This window comes from Amphiprion ocellaris, chromosome 13, assembly GCF_022539595.1.
Source record: "Amphiprion ocellaris isolate individual 3 ecotype Okinawa chromosome 13, ASM2253959v1, whole genome shotgun sequence".
NCBI lineage: Eukaryota > Metazoa > Chordata > Actinopteri > Pomacentridae > Amphiprion > Amphiprion ocellaris.
The window spans coordinates 16,027,377-16,048,792 of record NC_072778.1 but is presented as its reverse complement, the minus strand read 5'-3'; the positions used below and the strand labels follow the sequence as shown (position 1 = coordinate 16,048,792).

The 21,416-nt window shown below is 40.2% G+C and overlaps 2 protein-coding genes and 7 non-coding genes across 10 annotated transcripts in view; 1 reads left to right on the top strand and 8 right to left on the bottom strand.

Moving 5' to 3' along the window:
* The window catches only part of macrod1 (mono-ADP ribosylhydrolase 1), a 135,667-nt gene extending 134,804 nt beyond the window's left edge, over positions 1-863 (bottom strand). For both annotated transcript variants that reach the window (XM_023281999.3, XM_023281998.3), the window contains exon 1: positions 324-863. In XM_023281999.3, the coding sequence (XP_023137767.1) occupies positions 324-735 (412 nt within the window). In that variant the 5' untranslated portion in view covers positions 736-863. The remainder of the gene's footprint in view (positions 1-323) is intronic.
* Positions 864-1,974: 1,111 nt separating this feature from the next.
* fermt3b (FERM domain containing kindlin 3b) lies at positions 1,975-21,340 on the top strand. The gene is made up of 15 exons (XM_023281977.3): positions 1,975-2,160; positions 3,560-3,684; positions 9,430-9,663; positions 14,449-14,565; positions 15,101-15,269; positions 16,680-16,782; positions 16,877-16,984; positions 17,443-17,577; positions 17,833-17,879; positions 18,036-18,160; positions 18,613-18,719; positions 18,853-19,068; positions 19,319-19,443; positions 19,970-20,111; positions 20,547-21,340. The coding sequence occupies exons 2-15, from the start codon at positions 3,561-3,563 to the stop codon at positions 20,724-20,726; spliced, it is 1,932 nt and encodes a 643-aa protein (XP_023137745.2). The 5' UTR covers positions 1,975-2,160; position 3,560; the 3' UTR covers positions 20,727-21,340.
* trnaw-cca (transfer RNA tryptophan (anticodon CCA)) lies at positions 5,352-5,423 on the bottom strand. Its single transcript has one exon. It is a non-coding gene; the product is annotated as a tRNA-Trp (tRNA).
* On the bottom strand, positions 6,056-6,127 carry trnaw-cca (transfer RNA tryptophan (anticodon CCA)). Its single transcript has one exon. It is a non-coding gene; the product is annotated as a tRNA-Trp (tRNA).
* trnaw-cca (transfer RNA tryptophan (anticodon CCA)) lies at positions 6,693-6,764 on the bottom strand. Its single transcript has one exon. It is a non-coding gene; the product is annotated as a tRNA-Trp (tRNA).
* trnaw-cca (transfer RNA tryptophan (anticodon CCA)) lies at positions 7,337-7,408 on the bottom strand. The gene has a single exon. It is a non-coding gene; the product is annotated as a tRNA-Trp (tRNA).
* Positions 11,682-11,753, bottom strand: trnaw-cca (transfer RNA tryptophan (anticodon CCA)). Its single transcript has one exon. It is a non-coding gene; the product is annotated as a tRNA-Trp (tRNA).
* trnaw-cca (transfer RNA tryptophan (anticodon CCA)) lies at positions 12,313-12,384 on the bottom strand. The gene has a single exon. It is a non-coding gene; the product is annotated as a tRNA-Trp (tRNA).
* Positions 13,371-13,442, bottom strand: trnaw-cca (transfer RNA tryptophan (anticodon CCA)). The gene has a single exon. It is a non-coding gene; the product is annotated as a tRNA-Trp (tRNA).
* Positions 21,341-21,416: the final 76 nt, after the last annotated feature.

The following is a 21,416-nucleotide window of genomic DNA, read 5'->3' as shown; positions in this document are numbered from 1 at the left end:
TATTATTAGTGCACTTTTACCTTTGATTATAATTCTGAACATTCTCATAAATGAGACTAATTCCAAACTACACATTTTGAGAACAACTTGTCAAGTTAGCCTGCTGTCACTGTGACATTAATATGGAAAATAGACTGAGCACTGAAAAAAAAAAGAAGGTAGGATGACTTCACATTGCCAGTGTATCACATTATAAGGTGTGTTACACTGGAATAACTTGAAAACGGTGCAATTACAGGTTAAAACACAAAGACTGCTGGGCTGAGACTGTGGGTGTTGTGATGAGAAATTAAAACTTCTCGGCCTGTGTTGAACACTCTCACCCTTGGTCTCCTTCCAGTCTCCCTGAGCAGAGTCCAGGTTAACTTTGAGGGCCATGGCGGTGAAGGTTCCTGTATGGACACACTGGACCAGCGTGGTTGTGGTCACTCCGAGGGCGGCACCGAGGGCCAGCTTGCCCAGCAGGCCTCTCCTTGCCCGGGGTGAGGAGGACCCGTTCACCTGACTGGACTTCCAAAGTGCTGCTGTCGTTGTTGTCGTTGAGAGCCTGGCAGGCCGGGGGGCAGCGTTAATATGGCCACGAAGCAGACCTGTTGCTGGCTGCCCTCCCTGCTGGGGGCTCCCTGGTGTTAGGATGTGCTTGAACTTGACACCGGCTCGGGACAGCGGGCCGGTGGTAGGGAGAGTTCTGACATGTGAAACCCGAGCTGACATTTGCAGTGCCATGACTGACATACACCGAGGAGGATAACGGTTCGTGCTACTACTGCTCAGTGTCGGTCACACCGTCGTTAAGTTTCGTTTTCGATACGAACACACCTCCCACAGTCACTTCCCATGTGCCATTTTTGTTTTGGAAGTTAAAGTGTGGAATGTACCATTTGCAAGGGGACGCTAACTGACGTAACTAAAATAAATAATCGTTTCTTTATGTATCAGGCATTACGTGGTATCCAGAGCCGGTAGTTAACGGTTAATAATGTTACCGATGAAAGAAGCCTGTTGTAACATAACTATTTCACGTCAGTTTTTAATTTCACACCGACGACAGACCCCGACTTGAGAGATATGGAAGAGCCGAGACCAACGCCCACAAGTTTGTGCCTCCTTCAGGGCTGTCTGAAATATTGCCATTACACGAAGATGCCATACAGACCGACTAAACAAGTTAATGAATTAACTAACGGTACAGATGACATTATTGTAGAAGTTGAGCGGTTTAGAAGACAAACATTTCTCATTACAAAGTGAATCAAAACGTCAAGGCTCTGTAATAAGCTATACTATCGCTGTGTAGAAATTGTGCCGTCACGGATTCTCCAAAAGTTGTTTGCCACTGAATAAGACACAATTCAGTCGTCCCCAAGTTACATTTTGTCGATTCTGTATGATAAAACAAAATGCCCAAAACTGCTTTTTGAAAATAATACTCCCATATTAAACCAGTGAACTTATTAATATGAGATGGATCATAGAAAGACGACGTTTTTTATCTATATTGAACCAAATATTTAGTAGTAGAAAACCATAAAACCTGCTGTAATTAAATTTTTTGGCTGACATTTGAACAAAAGCCGCAAAAGTTGCTATTCAAGTTTACAACTCACAGCCCGCATCTTAAAAATACTCCCTGATGATTGACACTGGCATTGTAAATTTACCTACAAACTTCAAATATTAAACTTAACACCCTACAGTATTATCTATTATGTGAATTTATCACAGTATTTTAAATATTACACTTAAAAGTCTACAAAATTATATAAAATGTAAATTCACCTTACAAAAAAATACTACAATATTACTAATTCTAATGCGTTTTCTGTCTATGTTATGTCCCTTTCTTCTCACATATGCTGTTCACACATTCACACATTTTGCCTAATATGTAACACTCTCACGGCCTGTCAGTCAAAACTTGAACCCTTTTCACATTTCCGCCTGACGGAAACTGACAAAAAAAGGAACAAGCCTTTCTTGACAGGGGTGACACAAGCAGCAGAGACACAGCTCCACAGACCACAACCGGCCCAGCCCTGGAGGGGTGAAATTGCAGCACATTCTCACAGAAAACCTGGGAAACTTCTTCAGAGACCTTGACAAAGGCACAGGGGTCCCCCAGTTTGCATTTCCGAAAACCTTGGACAGAGAAGACTGACGGTATTGTCTTTCGAAGTGTGTGTCTGTGGACGTGTGATAGCATGAGAGAAAGCATGAGGAGAGTTAGGGAAGGGCATGTATGCATGAGAAGAAATATGCACATCAACGGTCGTTTATTAGGTCAAATCACTCTATAAAATGGCATGTAAAAGAGTTAATTGGTCACAGATCAGAATTTATAATTAAAAACATGCAATTGAAGTAGTTTATGCCTTCAAAAGAGGTGTGGATAACTGTGGGTGCAGTTATCATCTTAACTTGTCACTGACTGTAAAAGTCTTTGAAAATGTCCATCTGTGGGGGAAAAAAAGACACGTTTTAATCCTGAAATGTAATATCTTTAAGATGGGTTTACACTTTCATACACATTCAGGAGAAGACTGTATCAGCATTGGTTGAACTTTTTGCCTTGGGCAGGCCAGAAAGCGGAAGTGTGCGTCCATGGTGATAGTTCAAGTCAGAAATAGGAAGTGCTCATCAAACTGGACATGCCATCCAGTGTGTGTGTGTGTGTGTGTGTGTGTGTGTGTGTGTGTGTGTGTGTGTGTGTGTGTGTGTTTGTTACTCAGCATCATGTGATACTGAATAATGGTTAAAAGTCTCTTTTCTGACAGCTGGTTGGCAGAAGTCTGACTGACAGGTCATCTATCCTTTCTCTGTCTCATTTCATATCTTATGTGCCATATGTTCTAAAATATAGTTTAGTTTTTACAGTTAGAGCATCGTCAGTTCAACTTTCACAGCAGTTTTATCCTTGAAAATGACTTATAAACATGTGTGGTCATCATTTTCATACCCTCATGAAATAAATGCAGGAAACATTAAGATGTAAATGAAGTGAAGCTATCTTTCATATTTCACATTTCAATGTTGTTCTGAAATGTTATGATCTTGTTTTCAGAGCATTTTCAAATGTATTTTTTAGCCAAATAAACCACTTACTAATGCATCAAAGTGCATAATTGCACACGTCTGACATTTATGAAATAATTATCACCGAATAACTCTTCACAACACGTCTGAGCACTTTTCATGTCAGACCTGATGTTCGCAGTTTAATCCAAGTGAAGAGAAACTAATTAAGAAGAATGATTTCGCTGAAATGATAAATTACAAGTCTTGTTCACATTCTCCATGTCTTTGTCTTAGCTGTCACGTATTTGTGCTAAACAAAAACACACACAAAGACATTTGTCACGCATAATAGAGCACTTGCTGAGCATCCTTTCATTTTAGTTTATCGGCTGGACAATGTTTCTGAAGCTGTCCTTTCCTTCACTGCTTCACTCTACCCATGTTTGTCTCTCCTGCTTTATTTTCCTCTGCTGTCGACTCTGCTCTGTCAGAACTGTCTCCTGGATTTATCTCTCACTCTCTCTTCTTCTTCTCTTTCTCCCAGCATGGCGGCGTGGGACCTGTCAGTCACAGTGGAGGACCTGGGGTCTGATGCCCCACCTGTCACCATCAGCGTAGCCTCTGACCTCCACGTCGGAGGGGTTATCCTCAAGCTGGTGGAAAAGACACGTACGTCACACTGTCTGTCTTAATCTGTTAGTTTTTCTCTCTGACACTGCATAGGCTAAGATAGGCTTTTCATAGGTTATTATTTACATGTGAATTCACGTGTAATGTGCAGGTAATACTTGATAGCATTGCACGCAACTAATGCTTGTTTTATAGTGATTTAATTCATCAATCAGACCACAACATTTCATAAAGTCTCTTACTCCCCATGCAGAAGTAAAAACAAAAATGGTTTCTGGCAATAGCAACAAGTCACAATCAAATTTCTGACACAACATTAATATCCCCTTCGCCCCAAGTCAGCTGGGATAGACTCCAGCCCCCCCACGGCCCTAATGAGGATTAAGCGGTGTATAGATAATGGATGGATGGATGGACATTAATATCCAGTTTTTTATGTTAACTGTCACCCACTACATGTTTTAAAAGTCCCATATTGTGCCCTTTTCAGCAAATTAATGAGTTTCTCACATGTCCTCAGAATGGGTCCTTCAATGTTCAGCTCAAAATACTGCAAAGATGGTTTATTTTACCATGACTACATAACCTCTTGTTTCAGCTCTGTTCTAAATGAGCTGTTTCAGTGTCTGTAGCTCTAAATGCTGCTGAGCTGCTTCTGACCACGCCCTCTTCAGGAAGAAGACACTCTCTGAGTCCGTGATTGACAGCATGGATCAAAACAGTTCACTGCACAGATGTGAATAAGTGTGTGAGAGTGTGAACATTTTACTTGGAAATATCTCTAAATTCACTGCACAGTTGGGTTTTTTTTAACTCATATGTTTGGAGAGTTTGTCAGACAATGACGTGGTTTTAAAATCAGTAGTGTAGTCTTGCAGAGCCGCAACTTGGAAATATCGCTGAAGTGAGTAATTGGTTAACATGTGGTGTGAATGGGCTGTGTCTCTATTTCATTCTTGTTTTTTGTCTGACAACAGAAACAGGTAAATAGACAAAATTGAGAACAGCTTTATTGGACATTCTGCTGCATTAAAATGCGTCATATATGAGCGCAGAGTGCAGGAGAGAAATAAACGGGACGTGAAAACACAGTAACCCATCCAGTCTTTGTTTATTGGTTTCAAATTGATCTTAAAGTTTCCAACCTCTCTAAATGTCCTTTAGCGTTACAGTTTCTACAGAGCTCTGACCTGTCGGTCTATGATCAAAGCTAATAGTAACATAGGCTACATTAGAGGCATAATGTGCTAACACTGAGGTTTTCCTGTTTTTGTGGTGACATTGCAATCAGTGTTAAAGTAACTCACTGGATCTTCAGTTCTTCATACGCTGGGAGTGCATGAAGACTCTTGTGTTCACTCTTGCAGCAAACAGCAGAACTTTTTTAAGTGTAGCTCGTGAATAACACATCTTAGAGTTTCCAGAGACGGCTCTATAAAGTAAATAATGGCAGCTGTTCATTCTCAATGGCTCACCTGGAAGCAGTGGGCTGTGAGTTTGACTTAGATCACTACTGGTTCTTCTGCTGTTGTGTAGCATTTAAGCGAATTCTTTTGGGCTGGTAAAGCAGGGAGGGCATCTACTAGTAGTGGTTAATTGACAAGAAAACTCTTGAGAGAGAAGATCTGCGGACTGTGATGACTTAGACGTGTGAAAGTGTGGAGTACAGTACCATGACACTAAACAGCTGGTGAAGCATAAGATATTGACCCTGACGTGATTTGAACACGCAACCTTCTGATCTGGAGTCAGACGCGCTACCGTTGTGCCACAGAGTCACATAGTTTATATTAACAGGTGCACAAAGTCCCAGGTTTGTCCATTATCTGGTGGGACCAACACAGACAGTCTGCCTAGTCTATTAATGTAAATTTATTGTTGATATCACAAATACAGGGCAAGACTTTTTAATTGAACTGCATGGCATGGCACATTTGGTTCATTTGTTTTCATAAACTGATTAGCATTTGTTATGTACTACATGTGTGATTGCACTTATTCAGTATGACGGAGTTCAACATACTGAGGCTCTTCATGCATAAACAAACACATTGGCCCCGACACAATTTGAATAAACCACACTCCTATTTAGAGTGAGATGTACTATCATTGCATGAGTCCATTTTTGTTTCTTTCACTCTTGACAAACTGGTTAGAGTCTGTAGCTAGAACAAGTCTAAATTCTCCTGTTGTGACAGAACTGATTAGTGTTCGATATGCAGTGTCGGGGTCATTACTCAAGAACAGGAATAGGTTACACTTCTGTTGTTACTTTTTTTGAAAGTCAGGCTTTGACTTATTTACTTTATTAGATAAACATTATTTTGAAATGACTTTCCCCCATACTGTATTAAAGTACAACAAAACAAAGGTCAGCATATTGAGATTTTTAGTTTGGAAGTAAACAATTTGACCCTGGCGTGATTTGAACACGCAACCTTCTGATCTGGAGTCAGACGCGCTACCGTTGCGCCACAGAGTCACATATACAGAAATACAGGGTGCAGTGATCAGCTGATCACTGACCACTCATGGTAGTAAATCCACAAAATTATAACAACACAATGGTATGTTGATTTAGAGCATTTAAGGCATAAAATTAGAGCATTCAGTGTCATTCTGATTAAAGAAAATTACCGATTTCACACATCAGCACTTGAAACTGAAGGATATTTACTCTGTCCGCTTTTAGTGACAGATGTTTTTGTGTCTGACGTTATATTTAGTTTCAGAGTATGAGTCTCTTACTATGAAGACAGTTGGTGACAACTAGACTAAAAAGTGCTTCATGTAAACATGCTGTGGCAAAAGTGAAGGTCAGTTACATGTCAAAGAGAATCAAGATGGTACTGGCAGTAGATAATACTGCCTGAAAATTAAACCATACTTGTCATGTGATTCCCAAATTTAGGAAGAGTAATGGGTTACATCACTGAATTACACTCAAAGATAACACATTTACATGAATCACTCCCTAGCAGGGATGTTTATATAAGCACAACAGACTTCAACATATTGTTGCTTTCCTTACAAAGAGGTAAACATGTTGACCCTGACGTGATTTGAACACGCAACCTTCTGATCTGGAGTCAGACGCGCTACCGTTGCGCCACAGAGTCTTATACATATCAACTAGAGGGGCAGTAGTCAGCTGTCTATCAGCTGATCACTGACCACTTGTGGTGGTAAATTCACAGCATTGTAACAACACAGTGGTGTGTTGATTTAGAGCATTTAAGGCATAAAATTAGAGGATTCAGTGTCATTCAGTGTCAAATTACAGATTTCACACATCGGTGCTTGAAGCTAAAGAATATTAACTCTGTTTTAGTGACAGATGTTTTGTGTCTGCCGTTATATTTAGTTTCAGAGTATATGGAGTCTCTTACTATGAAGACGGTGACAACTAGACTAAAAAGTGTTTCATGTAAACATGTTGTGGCAAAAGTGAAGCTCAGTTATATGTCAAAGAGAATCAAGATGGTACTGGCAGTAGATAATACTGCCTGAAAATTAAACCATACTTGTCATGTGATTCCTAAACTTAGAAAGAGTAATGGATTACATCACTGACTTACACTCACATGTAATATGTTTACATTATTTTGTAAAGACTTACTCCCTAGCAGTGTTGTTTATAAGCACAACAGACTTCAACATATTGTGCTTTCTCATAAAGAAACAAACATTTTGACCCTGACGTAATTTGAACACGCAACCTTCTGATCTGGAGTCAGACGCGCTACCGTTGCGCCACAGAGTCAGCGATAGCAACAACAGGTGCAGTGATCAACTCAGGTCAGCTGGACAGAAACACTGACAACTGGTGGTGGTAATTTCCCAGTATTGCTGTGACAGTGCAATGATAGTGAGGTAAAATTGGTTAATAAGTGTATATGGACTCTCTTACCAAGAAGACTGTTGCTTAAGAAGAGCAACAAGAGTAAGATTCAGTTGCATAAAACACAGCAAGGATTGTTTTAACTACCCTGAATGCTTATTTATTTCAGTTAATTTGTCATCAACAATGTTGTGCAAGGCACACAGTGCTAATAGATTGCATATTAATTGAATTTTAATGAGTATGGATTGCATTTAAACAACTAATTATTGCATGTTTCCATTTGCGTACTTGATAACAAAAATGTTTAACTGGCTAACACCAGCTATATGATGTTACACTTGTTACTCAGATGAGCTCCACCAAATCCAAATCCTCCACATCCACATTGGAACTGTTCTATATAAACAGAAAACAAGAAACTATGGTTTATTAGTCTTAAGTTTTGAAGTTATTTACAGACCGTCAGCTGTTAATTTAACATTAATTCACAGGCCAGCATGGACGTGAAAACCCTCCAACTCTGATCAGAAAGTTGGTTAACTGGTGTTGAGCCAAGGTTTACAAAATAAGACAATGCTTTGTTGAAATAAGAGACCTTCAGAGAGCTGAGGAGGTGTATTCCTCCCCTCAGGAGTTTAACTAATTAGTGTGAATAATTGAGAACTGTCCGCTCCTCCATCAAAGTCCAGGTTAAACAGTGAACAAGACAACTTCTTAACTGCTACAGGGATTAATGACATTAGCGCTGTGTAATAATCAGTTACATTATTAGTAAAATTCATGAGTATGTTGATGCACTACTGAGCACCTTCTGTAATTGGATGTTGGCTTTTTTATTTGGTAGGAATGAAATGCAATCCGAGTCAGCAGCCCTACAGTAAATTTCAATTTTCATTTGGCTTAATTTCTTTTTCTTTGTTGAAACTGTCAGAAAGGTGATAATTCTACTTTATTATAGAGATCTATGTGCATGATTTTGTTGTACTGCAGTATTTGTAGTATTTAAAGCACATTTCAACACAATGCATTCCAGCATAACACAACTGTTGTAGTCCTAATCCAGCGTTTGCTGCAGTGAGGTGCTTTATTGTTGTTCTGGCATACGGTGGGTTTACAGCCACAGAGAGGGGGTCTATGAAGGCAAGCCGACACAGAACATTAGCAAAGCATCACATTTTATATGATGGTCAAGGCTGGGGGGCCGGATTTAAATACAACTATGATCGCTGGGGTCTAGGAGCAGAGTTTACAACGTTAAAGAGTAAAAGATGGTGAGATCACAGCTCTAGAAGACAGTGATCAAGAGCAAATGTGTGATGGGGTCAAGAAGTGACAGCAGGGGGAGGACGGTTTCACTCTCTGATTACCATCATGACATTATCTGATTACCAAAGTCACAAAATAAGTCATAAAATAGCAACAGCGGAGTTTTTTTTCATCAATGATGAGCAACAAACAAATAAAGATGATTCATATTTAGCACTTCATCACCGTCCTCCACGATCAGAGTCTGAGTCAGTAAACTGGTCCATCACACTGAATACCACTGAAGCCAAACATCCATGGGAGGGTGTCAGTTCACAGCATTTGTTCTAGCTGTCAGATTAATGGCCAGCAGAATAACTGACGTGTACCGATGCCACTTTAGAGATTTACATGTGAAAAATCGATTTAATAGAGAAATTTCGCTTTGTGACTTTTGTTCAAACAAGCGGTGCAAAAAGTCCATTAAAAAGCCATGAATGTTTAATCTTTCCATTAGTTCTCTCCTTAAAATGCCATTAAAAGTAACTAAAATGTATCATTATTAAAAGGTTATTAAAGACGAGTTTCAGTGTCATTGTGATCAAAGAAGACAACTACCGGTTCCTTACATCAGTGCTGAAAACAAATGGATATTAGCTCTCTGTTTTTAGTCACAGTTTTATGTGTGTCCTTAGAAATCAAGCGTGACTGGTCGGATCATGCCCTGTGGTGGGAGCAGAAGCAGCAGTGGCTCCTGCGGACAGCCTGGACTCTGGAGAAATATGGCATCCACGCTGACGCCCGGCTCCTCTTCATGCCCCAACACAAGCCCCTGAAACTGGGGCTGCCCAACGGCATCACCCTCAGGCTGCGGGCCTCCTTCTCCTGCCCTGTCTTCCAGACTGTGATGGGTATCTGCAGAATGCTCAGTAAGTGCTGTCTTCCATGCCTTCTCACTTTCTTCCTTTATTTATTTAGATATTTGATGTTAATATTAAAACATCTATTGGCTTTGCTCTTCAATTCCAATAGTGTTTATACTTTCTGTGTCCACGACATCCAAAGCATTTTCAAAATTGTCCCTTTTCTCACCTCTCCCTCTCAGTCGTCTTCCTAACTGAAAGTACTCGCGCTGTAATATCGCCGTTCACGACCCAGTCGGTCGCAGAGATGTGTAAAAGTGTCTCATTAATATGTTGCCATGTAACTGGCTGTAACAGCATGCAGACACTTCTTCCAGAAAACAAGACCTTCGCCATCTGCTTCATGCTTTCATTTCATCTAATTCTGGCACTTCTTGGTCTCAATTCCTCACCAGAAATCCCCAGGAGGTGACGGCAGACTGGAAAGGGTTTTGAAAAGCAGCAGGCAAGGGGGAAATAATGAAATCTGTCAGCAGAAAAGTAGCTTAGGCTGTGCAAAGACACAAATTAAGAAAGCTACGATTTGTATTAAAGCAGCAAATAGTTCCAAAATAAAAAGGAGGAACACGCACACGGGGATCCTGTCATTTCAGCGTCACTATTTGGCACTTGTCAACGCCGTTTAGATCCATTTGCTTGTCCATTTTTCCTGTGAACAGTGTTAACGTGCTGCCTCACTTCACTTGTCAGTGGTTTTAATAATGTGACTGACTGGTGTATATATCATGTATTTTAGGGTTTGCTTTTACTTACAGCTGCAATCAAACAGAACAAAGACTTCCCCTTTGGGATTATGTGCCTATCTGATGCAAATAATGCAAAAGACTCACTGAGATTCAGTAATTAAAATACATATTAACTTTGTGTTGTCAAATAAACTAGTTCATTTCCAGATAAAGGGATGTGGCAAAGTTTTTTAAGATCTAAACAAAATAAATTAAGTTTTTGTGACTTAACGCTACCTAGGGACTGCGGATGTAAATTAGCATTGTTGCTATAATCTGGCATATTTATGTCCATTGCTGTATAAATAGGCGTTCATTAATGTGCACTGTCCCAACCAAATACATAAATAAAATAAAACCTTAAGACTTTAAAGTAGATAGAGGCATTATTGTCATTGTGTAAAACACATTTAAAAAATAACTTGTGTGGTAACTCACAGCAATCAGCAGCAGTGCAATACAAAATACACAAAAAATAAAATTAATTTAAAAATAATTAGGTTATATACATGTACGCATGTAGACAGGTATAAAACAGCACAAATACTGTAGTGCAAAAAAGTGCCAAGTAGACAGGTGACACTGAATATGTACAGAAAGCTTAAGGTAATTAAAGGTGACATTAAATGCCAGATGTGCAGACACAAAAGCTGTTTTGTCTTAGAGCGGTTAAGGTGCACACCACATGCACAAACACGCTCAGCAGCAAGTCATCAGTTTGATTTCTGGCCAGCCAAATCATTTGCTGCATGTCATGCCTCTACTCTTTCCTCATATAATGGCATAAAGAGCCCCCTCTACCAACAACAAAAAAAAACTTTAAGTGTTTCTCACCAAAATGCATTTTATATAGCCTTGGCCAACATGCCAAGTGCACCCTCATCCTCATAAAACACGTGCAAAAACAATTTATTAAGTATCATAAATCCTGCTTTGTTCACTCCCGTGTTTACAACCTTGCAGTTTTCTTCCCTGCCTCTGATGGCACATTGCTGCATATCATGTTGTGCTACTGCCACTTGTAGATCACTGGAATAATGTAACGACGTTGGTAGCTGCACTTATATTAATGTAGCCTGTATAAGCGTCCTCATGCTCATATGCAAGATAATCAGAATGAGACCAACTTGTAGAAAAGCCATTGAGCTACTGAAGGTCAAAACCTCCACAAGGATCCTTCAATCTCTCAGATGCAGTTTGTGCTGAAGCATGTATTGTTGGAAATGGTAGCACCAAGGTAGCATTTTGGTGTACGTCAACATTATCTTTTCAAGAGTCACATCATAATAATAGAAGGACTGACTCTGATGTGATTTGAACACGCAACCTTCTGATCTGGAGTCAGACGTGCTACCGTTGCGCCACAGAGTCTGTGGAAACTGCAGCATTGATACAAAAAAGTAACATTAGGGATACTTCATTATTGTGGCATTCAAGTGAAAGTTTCATGCTTTTATCTTTAGTAGTTCCAGAGAGCTTGCCATTCAAATGTCTATGCATGAGAAAAAACGTGCTAAGAAGTGGGTTGTCGATCTGAAGCCCCAAATAGCATGTAGGACTTACACTGTATTCATTATTCAGTAACGGCAATGTGTGAATAATTATGTACATAAATCCCAGAGCTGCTGACTGCTGCTTGTGTCACACAGCTGTGTGAGAATCAGGTCCAGATAACCAGGTTACTGTAGCTGCATACAAACATTGTTATATCCAGATAAAACTCAGGACTCAGATAAGTGGTGGGCAGGTGCTCTGACGAACCACACGCTGGTAGGGGCACTCATGGTTTATAATAGAGCAACATCATTACTATAATCTTTTATTGTATTATAAGCTTTTATTACATCAACGGTGTACCGCATCGGCAGTTAGACTCAACATCATTGTGGGGTTTTAAGGTGCCCCATCTTGTGCATGAAGGTAATAATATTGACCCTGACGTGATTTGAACACGCAACCTTCTGATCTGGAGTCAGATGCGCTACCGTTGCGCCACAGAGTCACATATATGCAACTTACAGGTGCAGTGATCAGGTCAGATCTCACCAACATCAACACAAAGGGCCCAGACTTTTTAGAATCTGCTGGTAGATTCATAATTGTATAACGACACAATGCTGTGCTGGTGAAGCAAAACTAATTTAAACTGGTTAAAGAGTCACTGGAGTATTGTGTTGCATGTCTGTAACATTACTTTCATCAGCACCAGAACAAACGCTTGGCAAAAATGTGTGACAATGATTAGTGACAATATTTTGGGAGCTTATATATCATATCATATCAATCTTGATTTGCACAACAAAGCAAGATTACTGGGTTAGTAAGGTTGAGCTTAAAGTTTTCAGTGTCACTAAGCTGGCTCTATCCCTGCTAGATCACCATGGTAACCGATGCTGCACAGCTAAACTGCTGAAGAAGACATTATTTTCACAGTCTGAGACGTAACGCTCCTGATGACATCCTGTGTTATATATGCAAACCCTGAGTTGAGTTGTATGTTAGTAATCTGACTAAACAAAGCTGTGTGGTAGCAGTAGGCCTACTGCATTGTGTTGTGTTGCCATGGGAACCTGCATGCATTACGCTGGTGATGCAGGAACTGCATAAATATACTTGTATGTTAGATTCTGATTTGCTGCCTGATCTACTTTTTTACACTATGTAACTCTCAGACTTGAAAATGCTGACCATGACATTATTTGAAGTAGTTAGAAGAGCTTCCTTTTTCCTATTTCTTCCTTTCCTTTTTCCTTTTACTACCAATATACAAGTGTCAAAATGCGTGAATCAACACGGCCAAATTTTTTTTTGTTGTTGTTGTTGTTTCATAAAGCATTTGATATATGAAGCAATGAAAGCAATCTTTTTTTCACCTAAGTTTTGAATGCATGACCATTAAGCAACAGAGTCCAGTTTGATTTATTTTCTGATCAGCTACAACAGCAGATGTTGGGTTTCGTAGAGTTTCTCATGAAGAAATAAACAAACTGACCCTGACGTGATTTGAACACACAACCTTCTGATCTGGAGTCAGACGCGCTACCGTTGCGCCACAGAGTCTCATACAAAGTCATAACAGGTGCAGTGATCTGCTTTGGTCTTCCCAGCACTGGAAATAATCAATTGCCTATCCTATACAATTAACATATACAGTTAACCAATACCATTCGGGCTCTTAAAAGCTCACTATTAGCAAGTTTTAGTTTCTTTTTGTAATTTATTTCTTTATGAGAACACCAATTCATGACAGAAACAGACTTAGGGGTTGGTGGGATGTCAATACCAAGCTTTAACTGAGTACCCAGTGTGTATGCTATGTTTGTAACTCTCAGACCTAAAAATGCTAACAATGACTTTATTTAAAGTAGTTATAAAAGCTTCCTTTTTCAGCATGTACTACCATTAAACAGAAGAGTTCAAATGTGTGAAAAAATCATGTTAAAATGTGGGTTGACAGGCAGCTTTTAAAAAAAAGACACAGGAAAAGCACTCAGAGCGCAGTACTCCGCCAAGGCTGCTCAGTCGTTGTATGATTTCCAATAAATCCATCCACAGCGATGGATTTGTAGTAGGATCGCCATGTTCCTTGGCGCAAAGTATTTGGCATATGAAGCAATGAACCTTACTCAACCTAGTTATCTTTACCTGATTATCAGAATGTACTACCATTAAAAAACAGAATCTAATCTGATCAAACATGTACTTTGCTTTTCATCTGAGTAGATACAACTACAACTGCAGATGCTGAGTTCTATGAGGTTTTTCATGAAGAAAGAAAGAACTTGACCCTGACAGGATTTGAACACACAACCTTCTGATCTGGAGTCAGACGCGCTACTGTGGCACCACAGAGTCTCACAAGGATGTAAAGTTGAACATAAAAGCTCCACCAAACAGCTCACGCAACTTAAAAACCACATGCTGTGCTAGGGTCATGTCAGGCTGTAATATTGGTTAGTGTCTCTATTTATTTCAGTATTCAGTATATGTCTGTCAGTATCATAACATATTGTGATTAATAAAACTAATTGCTGTTGCTTCCATTTCCTCTCTTGTACCTCCACAGACATCCGACACCCTGAGGAGCTCTCCCTCCTTCGGCCTGTGGAGGAGAAGAAGAAGAAGAAGGACAAAGACTTGGCTGAGGAGATCTACGACCTGACCGAGGTGCCCCTTTCCTCGGGTACACTCAGCACACTTTATTTACACTACAGCCATAATGTCCACAAATGATAGCTTTCAGCAAACGTTTCCATTTAGTTATAGCGAAAGGCTTGAAAAACTTGTTTTAAAATTCCAGAATCATAGATTTCATTCATTCATGTCTCGGTTTCCTCAGATGTGCTTTGATATTAAACCAATGCAGTCTATCTTCAATACAGGACATGTTATACTGTCCGGGATGCTTTTTAGACAAATCATAGCATATTAATATGTATAGGATCATCTCAGAAGTAAATATCTTAAATAACCACTTAAGTCTCTGAGATGATGAGGCCCAAGTCACAGTGAAGAAGATTAATTATACAAATCTCAAATACAACTAGCATAAACTAATTTCATCTGACAGCCAAGACAGTTAATTAAGCTGCTCCTCACTATCTAAAGGTTACTGTACAAATTTAGCCATGTCCTGTCTATCTAACTATAAGAGATTCAGATATTTAATTATAGGCTTTCTGAAAAACTTGACTGTAACCGCCTTACTTTCTTTGCAGTGTCCCGGCCCTGTCTGTACAACGGCATGCCAGCTCACTTTGTTGATTCACCTCAGATGGAGGCCATCTACAAGATGCTGTCAGTCACTCAGCCTCCTCCTGCCCCTGAGGTCATAGCCAAGCAGTACCGCCCCGCCAGTGTGGTGGACAAGGCCCATATCAACGGCAGGTATGCTGTATTAACCAAATGTCTATTACAACATCACAGTTCACAGCTGACTGAGAGTTGTATCATTCAGGTCTCTCCACTCTCACCTCACCCCAACTGGTTGCGGCAGATGGCCACCCTCTCTGAGCCTGGTTCTGCTGGGGTTGACTTCTTGTTAAAAGATCCCTTTGACCAAGTGCTTGGTCAAATGGATTATTGGGTGTCTCTCTATAACATGGTAAAGTCTTGACCATAGACTGTATATATAGATGGACAAACCCTCCATGATACCACCTATAGCTTTCCTGAACAACAGTTTTGAGTGGTGGCTCCAGCTGTCCACATGATATTAGAGTCTGACTCCTCCCAATTTCCAGATAATCCAAAGCTGAACAAAGAGAGGGAGTGTCAGTGGAGATGAGGTGGGCCATAGACTTTTCTATGAAACCCCTACCTGTCACTCAAAGCAGCCATACTTTTAATTCTGCAAAACTTTAAACCTTGACAGAATTAAATGGATGACCTATTTAAAAATTCACCTTTTATACAGTTGTCATGAACAGGGATTTTAGCTATAGAGACCAAAATTGCCTCTTGTAAAAGGCTGTAAACATATTTACTTGTGTTGTAAAAGTGAGAATTTTAGCATGGAGGTCTATGGGGACGGACTTGTTTTTGAAGAAAGCCTCAAATGACCATTCGAGGAACTGCAGTTTTGGCATTTCTGCATTACCCTCATTTTTCAACATTTTCTGAGGTTGCTGCTTGGTTGTCAGTTGTGTAAATTTGTAATGTTAATCTCTGATCTCAAATGGAAAGCACTTTGGGTGTGTTGCTTTAAATGTGCTATAAAAATAACAATATTCAACTGTCCATGATGTAATTAGTAACATCTGTATTGGCCAACTATTAATGTCAAAATTGCTGCTATGAAAACGTCCATTGAAGCAATTTGTAGGAATTTTAGGCTCTGTGAAATGCAATGGACTGCTTAAACTGGCCTTGATTTTGCCATTGTTGCAATGCAAACCAAGTCAGATGTTTAAGAAAAGGCGACATGAAAAATGAGAAACAGCATAAATTAAACTGTAGTCTAATAACAAGTAAGTAGTCAAGCAGCAAAAATTTGTGAAATGGAAAATATATCTCAAAGGGAATGCATATAAACATATCAGTCAAGTTTTTTTCTGTTTTGGGAGGATTTGTATGCTTTTATTTTTCTATTTTGGCAAAATGTTGTATATTTTTATAGCAAGTAATACCAAAATGTAATCTTTTCCTTAGGAATTAACTTTATTTATGCCGGGGCCTCAAAACAGTTATATTATAGCTCTCAGAGATACTTTTCTTCTGCTTTTTAACACATATATGAACATATCTGTAATGCATTATGTTAATTATAAACACATATTCTGTGTCTCTTCCTCTCAGGTGGTTGGATTCATCCCGTTGTCTGATGCAGCAGGGCATCCAAGAAAACGACCGACTCTGGCTACGTTTCAAATACGCTGCCTTCTATGATATAGAGCCCAAGGTGTGTGTTTGTGTGTGTGGCCATATTGCTTTTCTATATAAACAGTGTGTTCCTCCTCTGACCACGCACTTCCCATTCCTCTCTGGCCCTGCAGTACGATGTTGTGCGTCTGACCCAGCTGTATGAACAGGCTCGCTGGGCCATCCTGCTGGAGGATGTCGACTGCACCGAGGAGGAGATGATGCTTTTCGGAGCTCTGCAGGTAGGAAATACAGCTGCTGAAGGGGAAATACATGTTTTGGTGCTTAGGAAGGGGATATCTCCTTCAGGAAACTCTAAAATGTCAAAAATTTCTAAAATTCAAATGTCCCTCTGCTTATATACAAACAAGGTAGGAGATATTTATTACAGACACCAGTTAACACCCAGTACTATGCAGAGTCAGTTTCAGATTTGGTCAATTAATCACACTTTGGCAATGTGAGTAACGCAGGCTTTATTGGAGCGTTATTTTTTTTCTTTAATGTTACACATAAACTCACTTTTACAAAAACTTGGTTCAAGTTACATACTAATTTGAGTAAACAGATGATTCTGGACTCGTCAGTTTATCAGCTATATATCCTTCGGAGGGCCGCAGGGCGCAGCATGAGCACACGGTTTGACTTTTCACCTGCAACACAGATACTTAAGTCTGTCTCTGCCTTTACATTCATGCAGTACCACATCAGTAAGGTGGCTCAGTCGGAGCCCCAGATGCTGAGCACCAACGCAGCCATGGACGACCTGGAGTCTGCCCTGATGTCGCTGGAGGTCAAGATGGAGGGAGAGAACAGCTCCGCGTCCGAGTTGCTGGTCAGACATTTACTTTTATTTCATTATCTGTCATTGCGACTGGAGGACCTGTAGCAGACATAATTCATGTTATGGGACAGGAATAATGTTTGTTGTTTGTAATAATGTATTATATTATCATTGCACTTTAACAGTTTGACACATGCTATGATTTGAAACATAATATCACAGGGGATGTATGATACAGACAGAACCAAAGATCTTTTAAGAAGAACTGCAACTATAACAGCTGAAAAAAATTGTGTTTTTTTCTAGGAAAATATGACTGCCCCAGAACTCAGTGACTATCTGAAGTTATTCCGGTGAGATTTACTTTCCAACCAGAGTTTAAATGAAGCAATGAAGCTCCTCTTTCCTGAAATATATGCATATGCATTTGTAATTTTTCAATTTTCTAAATTGTTCTGCTCCTGAAAACAGAAAGTCATGAAATTGAGCAACGTGATTGTGTGTTTCAGGCCCAAGAGGCTGACGCTGAAGGGATACAAACAGTACTGGTTTAAGTTCCAGGATACTTCCATCTCTTATTTCAAGAGCAAAGAGGAGAGCATTGGAGAGCCCATTCAACAGATCAACCTCAGAGGTATTGAATTGTATTTTTTATTATTGAGATATTTTCATGCCATCACACCATCAACATTAAGTATTTATCAGTTGGTGGCCATTTAATCGCCGTTTAATTCATGTTTTCTGGGTTGTTGTTTTTTTTTCCATTGCTGCCTGGAAATGACCAAATACACAATAAAGTGATGCTTACAAGGAGACCTCAGTGCACACAAGTTAATGTGGTTGCTGCTAATAGTAGATCAGTATTATACTACTACTTCAGGCATCTTTAAAAACAAACAAATCACTTAAAAAATAATTGAATGCAGCTTAGTGTTTTCAGTTGTAAACTCAAGGTGAGAACAAAGTCCGACTTAATGTTCATCATGTCAGAGTTCTGTCTTTTCCTCAGTAGGTCCTCTTTACAGCTAGCTTATGAGTGTCAAATTTTGTTACTGAACCTTGCTTTGATTTTCGTCCTGCAAACAGGATGTGAGGTGGCTCCAGACGTTAACGTTGCATCGCAGAAGTTCCTTATCAGACTCCTGATCCCGGCACCTGAAGGCATGAACGAGGTCTATCTGCGCTGTGAGAACGTGAGGCCACGCACACATCTCACCTCATCTCTAGCTGCGACAAACTGTCTTGTGTTTGCCTCACCATCTCAGCTCTGACCACAGTCACACCTGGCTCTCTCTCTCTGTTCTGTCTTTGTCTGTGGCCCTGCAGGAGCAGCAGTATGCTCAGTGGATGGCTGCATGCCGGCTGGCCTCCAAAGGCAAAAGTCTGGCAGACAGCAGTTTCCAGAGTGAGATCCAGAGCATCCGATCCTTCCTGGCTATGCAGAAGACCAACTCCCACGGCAACGCACCTGCCGGCGATGAAAGCATCAATACTCACAGTCTGGTATCCCCGCGCTACCATAAGAAGTACAAACCTAAACAGGTACAGGAGGAGGAGGATTTTTCACACAAACTCAAAAAGGCATAAAAAAAGCAGCTGAGATGCAGCTACAGCAGGGTATTTAGTGATCCTGGATACCGTGTGGAAGTTTTTCTGAACAGCAGAACCTTACAGTGATTTTGTGCTGCTGAGCTAACTGAACAGTTCTGCAACTTCAAACTTTCCAAAAACTTGCTCAAGGCAGCAAGACTATAATTATGGCTGACCTTTTACCCTGTGCTCTCTCTTCCAGCTGACCCCTCGGATCCTGGACGCATACCAGAACGTGGCTCAGCTCTCACTGACAGATGCACTGATGCGTTTCCTGCAGATCTGGCAGGCCTTGCCAGACTTTGGGCTCTCATACGTTGTTGTCAGGTTAAGTTTAAAGTTTAATTAAAAGTTTTTGAGTACTGACTCTGTGCCAATTAACATATCAAATATGAAATTCAGTGTGACAAGGTTAATGTAAGGCTCTGACACTTACTCTTACATCCAGCTGTTGACATAAATCTGTAAATATGCTACAAGTGTTCTGAATACTTTAACAACATAACAAAAGCAAAGATGTTAATGTAGGGAAATATGCAGTTCAAGATACAGCATATACAGCTGTAATCACAAAAACAAAGCTACCTTTCAACTTCAGGGGCAGGAATGATCAATTTGGTTAAATCTAGCTTGTAAAAAAGGGAATATTTAACCCTTCAAGTGAAACTATATATGTTAACACTATTACTACAGGAGCAGGAACTGCCTGTTCCTCACATCACACAGACAGTGTTCCTGTTCAGACAGTTTCTCAAACTTTTACAACTTTCAGAAATTCATCTACTGAATTGCATCTAGCCTGACAGATGACTTGGAGTTAGTGAGGAAGCTAAAATGTATTTTTGCCCAACAGATTCAAGGGTAGCCGAAAAGACGAGGTACTGGGCATTGCCCCAAACCGCCTGATCCGCATCGACCTGGGAGTGGGTGATGTGGTCAAGACCTGGCGCTACAACAACATGAAGCAGTGGAATGTAAACTGGGACATACGACAGGTCAGACTCACACCAGGCTGCTGTCATCATTATTTGAACATTTTTGTGTCCAGAGTTATCTGTCGCAAAATTAGATCATGAAAAGTTGCAGTGGTTCTCTTCTGTAAATGCACAATGTCTTATGTCATAATGTTATTACACAAATCAAAACGAGTAAATCTAAGAGAACACTGACCTACAAACCAAGAATTCATTTAGCTGCACACTTAACTCTCCTCAAATCATACTGACAGTGCGGCAATAAAGTGTCTGAATAGGTAACGTCATTAATACTACCAGTGAAATAAGTACTTCTCATAGGAACGAACTTCAGGAACCACAGCTATATATCAGAATGTTACCATCTTATTTTATCTGTGTATTTTTATTGCTCGTATTTTTTCATTCCCCAAATTAAGCTTTCCTTTTTTAACTGTGTGTTTCTGACTCATCCAGATGGCCATTGAGTTTGACGGGAACGTGAACATTGCCTTCAGCTGTGTGACTGCCGACTGCAAAATCGTTCATGAGTTTATTGGAGGCTACATTTTCATGTCGACGCGCAGTCGTGAGAAGAGCGACACGCTCAATGAGGAGCTCTTCCACAAGCTGACCGGTGGCCATGAAGCTCTCTAAGACTGAAACACACACACAAACTGATCCTTCAGAGCCCATCAATTCCTCCAATATGTCTCACCAGTGGAAAACACAGGTGGAAAACGCAGCCGCAATAAGATAAGAACGTCAAAATCTGATATTCTGTTCATTGTAGATGAGTTTAAACCCAGCCTCTCCGTCCATCGGGGTCTGGTCTTGTTCTCGACACAGAGACGCACAGTTATTTGTAAGCTACATCAGTGGAAAGCAGACTTAACACGTCCAGACAGTTCGAGACTCCAGTCGTCCTCCTGCTGACTTGCCCCCTCCCTTCAGGATGGACTGCTGCTGAGCCAAACTGCTGGGCATCAGCTCCAGGATCAGCAGGCTTGACAATCAAACTCAGAGAAATGTAAAATCAACAGCCGAATCAGCCAGCTGCAACTTCTCTTTTTCAGCTCACTCTATCAAGTATTGTAATCAGGGTTGCTCAGGATGGAAAACTTTTGTCTAGAGCTGCAAACGCATCTTCACTTAGACTTTTATTAGAAATTATTGTCACTTTACAGCAGCCATATTATTGCAAAAATAAATACCAATATCAAATGTTCACCACATAAATGTGCGAATAAACAAACATTTACTAAAATAAATACAGCAGTTCAGTTCTCATTTTCTCTTGTATTCTCTCCTCATGGTTGTACTTTCTGTTGTTTCTTACACAGGAAG